General features: G+C 47.6%; 1 protein-coding gene across 1 annotated transcript; it reads left to right on the forward strand.

Moving 5' to 3' along the window:
* Positions 1–5,434: 5,434 nt before the first annotated feature.
* On the forward strand, positions 5,435–7,349 carry PHALS_06441 (gpi transamidase; the record flags this gene model as incomplete). The annotated part of the gene is made up of 4 exons (XM_024719728.1): positions 5,435–6,962; positions 7,027–7,061; positions 7,128–7,195; positions 7,259–7,349. 4 exons carry the CDS (start codon positions 5,435–5,437, stop codon positions 7,347–7,349), a joined length of 1,722 nt encoding a protein of 573 aa, XP_024584998.1.
* Positions 7,350–8,627: the final 1,278 nt, after the last annotated feature.

Consider the following 8,627-nt stretch of genomic DNA (forward strand, 5'->3'; position numbering starts at 1 on the left):
TCTTCGAGGATGAAGCACTTCTACTATTTAACCCAGTCATGCAGGACGGGCTTAAAAAGCTGATGTCTCTGCTTGGCCCTGACCCTGAAGCGATCGGCGCACGCCTACATGCGTTTTCGAGCTATGAAAATGCTCTGCTAGAGCACCTACAGCGAAAGATGTCGGCGTCGACTGCGTCTATGACTATGATGCAACCGTCGACGACGGATGGCTCCTCCCGACCATGGTGCTCGTTAAGACCTTTGAGAGCTAGGATGGAGAGAATATCCTGCTTTGGGTGAGAGAGGCGGAAATGGCTATGGCATCCGCTATGCTCAAGAACGAGCAACAGCACGTGGCGCAAGCTATCTCCAAGCTCGGGGGTCAAGCACGAGAATGAGCACTAATTTGCGGTACTTCGGTTAAAGCGGCGTTTCCCTTCTAGACGGAGCTGAAGCGTCAGCTTTTGCTAGTGTTCTCGCCGCCTAACCAGGCATATCGTGTGCAATCGCGGTTTCCTTGCCGCACGACGGGGCAGAATAAAATTAAACGACTTGTCCAAGAGTTGCAAACTCTCATTGTTGGTCCTCTCACGGAGATGGTCGCAGTGACCGTCTTTATGGAGGGCGTCCGCTCTGGCGTGGCCGGAATGGAAGTCTTCCGTGTGCATTCGTCTTCTTTTGATGAAGCTGAAAATGTGGCATTGAATGTCGATTCAACTTTAAGTCAGCACGACTTAGTTGGAATGCACACTCTAGCAGCTCATCTAGCAGGCCTGATCTGATGGATTTCGGCTATGCTGAGAAAGAGGAGGCAGATCTCCAAGCTGCCGAGCAGCGTCCTAACACCCGACGTTGCTTTATCTGTGGAGACATTCGTCACCCTCGGATTGGCTGTCCTTGTAACCAATCATCGAAACGACGTCCCGCTTCTGCAACTGCTTCCTCGATCCTGACAAATCCCTCGGATTCGTGGTGAACGAAATTCAAGACGTTGTTTCTAAGGACCCGACGTCGGTCCTACCTTCGGACCGAGGTGTGTGTCATGAGATCAACCTGATTTCGGGGAGAAAGTACTGCATAACACGCCAATGGCCCCTGCCTGAAGAGCAGTATGACGTCATTGACGCCCGTTTACGTGCAAAGCCAACGTAGGAATGGTGCGTGAGAGCAAGTTTGACCATTTGACACCCATGTTTTGTGTCTGGAAGCCGAACGGCAAGTGGCAATAATTCACGTTTACAATAAGCTCAACGCTGCCATCATTCCGGCACAGACGCCTATTCCTAAGAAGGATATATTCCAGAACAACATGGCTGGATGTACAAAGTACAGTGAACTCGACTCGGTCGATGGGCATTACCAATTACTCATGAGAGCGAGTGATACTTTGCTGGCAGCGGTGATTACTCCGAGCGGGATGCTCTGGGAGTGGCTGGTGCAGCCCCAAGGGCTGTCAAATTCACTTGCAACATTAGAGGGTCTTGTATTCCACACGAGGGTTTAGGACCGACCGTGGATGCGCGTTCATGATAGCCGCCCTATGGGCAGCCTCCAACTGCTGCTCCTGTGCCTTGTCGAGGCGATTGAAACAATCCCATTTCCCCGGAAGTCGAGAGGTCGGGAAACGGACACGGTGTCAGCAAGGATCGAGCAGAGCTCACGTCTCACCGTTGGCGCACGTCGTCCTCATCTTTTTCCTGTCCTGGGAAAAAGCATCGGACTCGTAGTTAACTTCCTCCGAATCCTCGACGAGGGAATTTGTCGCCCGTGGTTGGTGCAGTGTGTGGCGCTCGATTGCCGAGGGCTTGGGATTTGCTTCCCGTGAAGCCGCGGACATACTGTCCAGAGTTGCACCGCGAGTAGGAGACGAAGAAGGGCTCTGCGACGGGCGCTCTCGGAATCAGCGAGGCTAGGTGTCATTCTTTAAAAGTCTCAGTGCTCATTGAGCAAAGAGTATGTTAAGACGGTCCTAGAGACGTAAAGGTGTCTCAGATATGCAAGCCTCGTACGAGGCGACAGTTGAATGCGAATTGCGGGTATTCACAATTTTGATGGGGAGGGTGAAACGTGAATATACGTACCCTGGTATACAGGGGTGGGTCACACAAGATGATATAACCGCATAAAGGTGCAGAGTACACAAGATGGTGCAATCACACAATGATGTGGCTACACCGTAACAAGAATCTACAACGTGGCGAATTTACTAGTAGTTATGCATATTAAATAGATTTTACTATTTAATTAGGAGACCTAAGGTTCTAGATTTATGTGGCTCTGCCGCAAACAAAACATATAAATACAATGTTCAATTTCGACCGGAAGAGTGTATTTGCCTTGGTTAAAGTTTTGGGTACTCTTGGAGGTAGCGGATTGCGACCCGCTTCACTCGTTCTGGTTCTGGTATAGAACGAAAAATCGGTGACCTTAAGTAACCTTCCTCTAAGCACAGAGTTACGGCAGCCTCGCTGCATACACCGCCAGGCTCCTCGAAGAACATCTCGGCCAGCTTAAGAATAGCATCCACCGCGGGAATAGCCTCGAGGGTGGCTTCGCCGTTTTTTTCTCCCGTCACACCGCTGACAATGGTATATAGCTGTTCACTATCGTCCACGGAAGACACACCCGAGGTTAGAGTCGACCCCTCGAGTCTTGTAGATCACATAAGGCATCGCCGTCTCTTCTCTACAGAGGTTTTTCATCTCGTCGGGACTAGTGTCCCCACTCCCTGCTTCATCGGAGCCTTGCTGTTATTAACAACATCCGACGAAGAGCTGCTAGCTCCGTAGCCTTCGTCCAGTGGATAACGTGCCACTCTATGCGCATCTGAAGGGCCTTACCCAAAACGCCTCGGACTTCGTCCGACCATGCCACTCTTGGCACGCAGCAAGTGCTTCGATACTTGAGCAGTGTTCATTGAGTTATGTGCTACTCCACGCGCATCACTGGAGCCTCGCCCTCGATGCCTCGGCGTTTAGCCGACCATGCCACTCTTGCCATGCAGCAACTGATTTGATACTTGAGCAGCGCTCAGTGGGTTCCGTGCCACTCCACGTTCAGCCCGCGAGCCATGTTCAGGACTCTTGTCCGATAAACCTTCGGTCTTTTTCAACTCGGATACTCCGATATCCAGCACATTGAACGTACCGGTCCAGTGCCCGCGCCAATAGCTCTTCTGCGTTTAGCAGAGGTGGGTTCATGTCTCAACAAAAAACTCCACCAGGAGACGTGTGCGTAGCGCTCAAGGTCTTCGACCTCCAATCAATCCATGCCTCATGGTGTTTCATCCATGCCTTGCCAAGGATAAGGTCATACCTTGAATTTAAGACTAAGGCTGAGCAGCGGTCCACCCTATCGAAGTCAAGAAACTCGACACCGAGGTCCACAGGGACCCTTGGCTCGGTGACACAAGTCCCCGTCGCTAAGCGAACAGTGACGGTGTCACTCAACCGCGCTTTCAGCGACTCAGCATACACAGATTTCCTTCGATCGTGGAGCGTCGAGCATAATTGCCCGATGATTCAAAATCGATGAAGATCTCCCCTGGCTTCTCAGAGCCCTTCACTCGCTTTTACGGCTAGCAAGCCTAGACGTTCCGTCTTCAAGAGCACGGAGCTCTTCGGGGCTTGGCCATGCTGCCCTCAACCACTTTGAGGCTCAACACAACCCAGTTCTTCCCCAGTAGGGCACTGGGTGTTGTCGTTTCCCCGCGACAAACCAGACTGGTGAGAAGCGGGACATTGGTTCGATGAATCTTGACGGGCATTGCGCAGGGGGCGACCAGTCCGAAGGCGTCGGCGTCTCCACAGACAAAACAGCATTAGGTGTTTAAACGCTGCTCGGAAGGTCAGAGCTCTCCACCCTCTTTCTTAGCATAGCCGAAATCCATCGGCTCAGACCCGCTCGACGAGATCTGATGGTGTGAATTCCATCCAAGTTGTTAAAGTTAGATTTGGCATTCAATGCCACATTCACCGTTTCTTCAAAAGAAGACGAATGCACACGGAAGACTTCCATTCTAGCCACGCCAGTACGAAGGCCCTCCATAAAGACGGTCACTACGACGGCCTCCTGGAGAGGACCGGCAATGAGAGTTTGCAACTCTTAAACAAGTCGTTTAATTTTATTCTGCCCTGTCGTACGGCAAGGAAACCGCGATTGCACGCGATATGCCTGGTGAGGCGGCGAGAACACTAGCAAAAGCTGACGCTTCTGCTCCGTCTAAAAGGGGAACGCCGCTTTAACCGAAGTACCGCAAATTAGTGCTCATTCTCGTGCTCGACACCCGAGCTTGGAGATAGCTTGCGCCACGTGCTGTTGCTCGTTCTTGAGCATAGCGGATGCAATAGCCATTTTCGCCTCTCTCACCCATAGCAGGATATTCTCTCCATCCTAGCCCTCGAAGGTCTTAATGCCCACCATGGTCGGGTGGATCCATCCGTCGTCGACAGTGGCATCATAGTCATAGACGCAGTCGACGCCGACATCTTTCGCTGTAGGTGCTCTAGCAGAGCATTTTCATAGCTCGAAAACGCATCTAGGCGAGCGCTTATCGCTTCAGGGTCATGCGAAGTAAGATATTGCGCGCCCTCGGGCCAAGCAGAGACATCAGCTTTTTCAGCCCATCCTGCATGACCAGGGTCAAATAGTAGAAGTGCTCCATCCTCGAAAGGGTCAGTCGTAACGTTAGGTGTAGATTGTCTACAAAGTGATATCAGGTGCAGCGGGTCTGCAGTAGCTCTTTCGCTTAGAGGAAGCTTAGTTATGGTCTGCCACCTCCGTTCTATACTTAGAACCAGTACGAGAGTAGCGGATGGCAATCCGCATACTCCAAGAGCAACTACAACGCTAATCAGCTCATCCATTTGAAATGTAAACTGTATTTCTGGGGTTTATTAGCGGCAAAGCCGTCTATATCTAAATCTATAGGTTTTACTATCGATATAGAAAAATTATTCAAATGTAAAATTACTGGCAACGTACTGCTTTTATATCCATCCAAATGTGTGGACACACCATATTGTGTAAATCGTATTATTGTATGATCCATACAGGTGTGACCTACAATTACAAGTGCCGAGGATCTGGAGGCGTTTGGTGCTGATTTTGTTTCGTTCGTCTGATCCTTTTGTTTTTTATTCAAACTTGTTGCCTCTAGCTGTATTACAATAAAACATCGCCGACTGAATACTAACAAATTTTGCTTCGAAAAATATTGAGTTGGGTCGATGGCAGTGTCCGGAGCACCTATCAGGAGTTTCATTGGTAGCAAAAAGTAACGAAACTAAAAGGTAGCCACTTCTAAGGTGCCTTGACAATGCCAGGCTTCACTGCGCGCTAACACTTGTCCGTATCAGCTAATGTGACTCGCTGCAAATGCATGTTTCTTTTTCTATTTAATGGGTCAAATCTCAAATTATACACAAAATCACCAAAATAAAGAGGACTTGAAAATGCCACCGATTGACGTAGTGGAGTTGCTATTTATTCTTCTCTCGTTTCTTCATGTGGCTCATACTGAGTATACCGAGCGGCTAATACTTCGTCCTCTTCCTGCTCTCAACCAAGTGCTTGGCAGTTTTGAATTTTCTGTAAGCGAAGTCTCAGCAATAGAGTCTGAATCGATTTTTCCTAATGTGTTACGTCAAATCCTCGACAAATATGATGTCGGGTCACTGCATTTAACTTTCTCTATCGGAAAGTACGCGGACTGGCGCTATGGTGCAGCTCAAAACCTAAACGGGTCGAGCTGTGCCCACGCGCCCTTTGGTACTCGACTCCAAGTTGCTCTTCGTGCTGATTTGGACGCTCAGCAACGATGGCGAGGCATCACATCGGAGCTGGGAGGTATCTTTTCAGCCTCACTTAATCAGATGGATAAAACAGTTGTCACCAATCTGCTGCCAACTTCCAAACTTCACGAGTATGGTGTCTATCCCTCTACCAATGTAAGTCAATCGCTTCTATTTCTTCAAGGATCGCTTCCTCGCGAGGAGTTCTGCACGGAAAATTTGACACCCTGGCTTAAGATTCTGCCGTGTCGATCGATTTCTGGGCTAGGAACTCTTATTGATCCTATTATGGCAGTGTCAGGCGAATACCTCATGGTGTCGCTGTATGCCGAACGATCTCCTGACGGCACATACAGCCTCCGACAACATCTGACAACTGTGCAAAGCCCAACGAAACGCAACAAAGCGCGCTGGAGTTTGGGCTCACTATTTCTTGCGAGTCATCAAACCAGCACGAATCTTGTCGCATGTCCGCTTGCTCGAAAGAGCACAATTATCACGAAAGTCAACGATTCCCTTGATATGGTGACCACAGATCTTCGTATCAAGGTCGTGCCTCTTTCTGAACCATGGTTTGAAAACTGGAAGGATGCATCTGAAAAAGCCGTTGTCAATCCCAGCAGCAATAATCAACAGGATGTCGTGTCGGTGCATCGCTTTACTACTGGATATGGGCAGGTGCGTGGTAGCATCGCAGTTCAGCTCCAGAATAATCATCCATCGTGTGGAATGCTCGTGACATATCTCGATGTTATTCCATGGTATCTTCGTATATACTTTCACACGTTCAAGGCGAATATTCGTGGCAATGAGCAGAGAGCGCAAAAAGCAATTCAAGCATTTGATTTTGTGCCAGCCGAGCAGCGTGGGCGTCCTAGTCAGTTGCGTGTCGAGACTTTTCTTCCAGCTAACACGACATTGCTTTTCTCGCTTCAAATGGAAAAAACTTTTTTGCGATTGTCGGAACATCCTCCAGACGCTAATCGTGGTTTTGATATTGCCTCTGGTGTAGCCACTTTTACTATCCAGAAGAATTCTGACAAAGTGTCGGTTTGTGACGAGAAGGCCACGTCTCCTTTTACCACTACGTTATATACAGAACCTCTGCTTGTGCCACTACCCACGCCTGACTTCAGTATGCCATACAACGTCATAACCATGACATCGACTGTTGTCGCGTTCTTTGTTGGTTCGATGCTTAACACGCTTTTGCGCAAAGCTCCTCGTCTAAAGCAAATTATGGCAAATACAAGCAAGTGAAACAACAGTCAACACTATTGATTACTATGCAAGTCGTAATCATCCTTTAGTTGAGACATTACCCATTCTAATATCTGTTACTGTTTGAATGCAGAGTGATCTCCTTGGCTCTCAAAACTTATCTGCAATTTGTTTTCAGTTTTTTGCAAGGTATTTAATGCAGTGCGTCCGAAACTATCTTTCTGCGTTGTCGTATTTATACGGTTTACAGACGCGATATTTGAGCATCATGCACAGTGAAAATGCCTTCGGTGTGAAAGTGACCAGCAATAAGTTAAGAAATTTGAAGGATACGATCGAGCATAGGAGTCGGTGATCATCAAGCGCGACGCAGACCAACAAACTCTATACTGTGCGAAATAGGGCGGCAAATGGCTCAAGACAGACGATCCTGATGTGTTGTGGTTGACTGAAGGCGTGGTTGCAACGGATTTAAAGATTCAATGAAGGATAAAATGGATTCAGGATATCGTTTCCGCAAAGCGGTTCGACTTCCTTGTTAAAGACGCCGCTGCTGATGGCACGTCCCCGCATAGGCCTTATGAATGGATTGCAGAGGAGTTATGTACCTTGCATGCTCATGTGTAATCGATATCTGGAAGTTAGATGTCAAAATTCGTAGAAAATATATGCTCAGGCACAGTTTTGATTGTTGATCGAACGGCAAAGCACCTGTATCTGCTGAGAATTGTGGATTGACGAGGCCTGTATAGGACAATTGAGTGTTAGTATAAATCTTTTTAGCGATTATCAGGACTGTTTTACACGATGAACCAAGTGGACAAAAGAGGAAGGTCGTCGCTGAATTTGAACAATCAAGTCGAAATTATCCATGCACCTTAGGAGGAAAGCACCATGCCAGATAAGTCTGAATTTGTGAGTAAACTCCTCCTTTGTGGAAGTTTTCCAGTTTGGCGTCGATAAGGTGTTTAAAGCCCCTGCAGGTAATTTTGGTGCAGGATAAATCGAATGTGTTTCCACTCTAGAGAAATCACATCATGTTCTGTCCAGATTGCTAGTCATAATCGAAGATGAAGAATGAAATAACATCATACATGCCGCATGACTTCGAGTTTATGGACTTTAGTAAACGAATCGCCTAGATAACATGCATCAAATCAAAGTTTCATTGATATCGCGGCAAAAGCTTAATTAATATTCTGATCTCAATGGAAAACAACAGTTTTGTGAGTCTTGGTGGTGGTCGATATTTTATTGCATGTTGCTATCTCACGCAAAAGTCGTTTGCCTGCGGCTAAACATAAAGATCAGAACATTTTGAAGAAATCTATGCGCGATTAAGCAATTCTATTTTCCTCCGACGCAAATTCGCTATGTTGTGGAAAGGCTTTAGATCACCAGACGATTGTTAAAATCTGTCAAACTTTGGTACATGTTTTTATTACGGATTACAAGTACACTGTGGTCTCCTCGTCTATACGAGCGCATGTAAGTACGAAACGATACTGGTAAGATACTGGTGCGATACTGGTATGGTATCTTATGTGTAGTGTATGTGTTGTTCACTGATTGGCCTAGAGGTAGCAACTAGTTTGTGAACTAAGTACCAAAAATATATTCACTTTGGAATTTC

This window comes from Plasmopara halstedii (genome assembly GCF_900000015.1).
Source record: "Plasmopara halstedii genome assembly, contig: Scaffold_2956, whole genome shotgun sequence".
Taxonomy (NCBI): Eukaryota; Oomycota; class Peronosporomycetes; order Peronosporales; family Peronosporaceae; genus Plasmopara; species Plasmopara halstedii.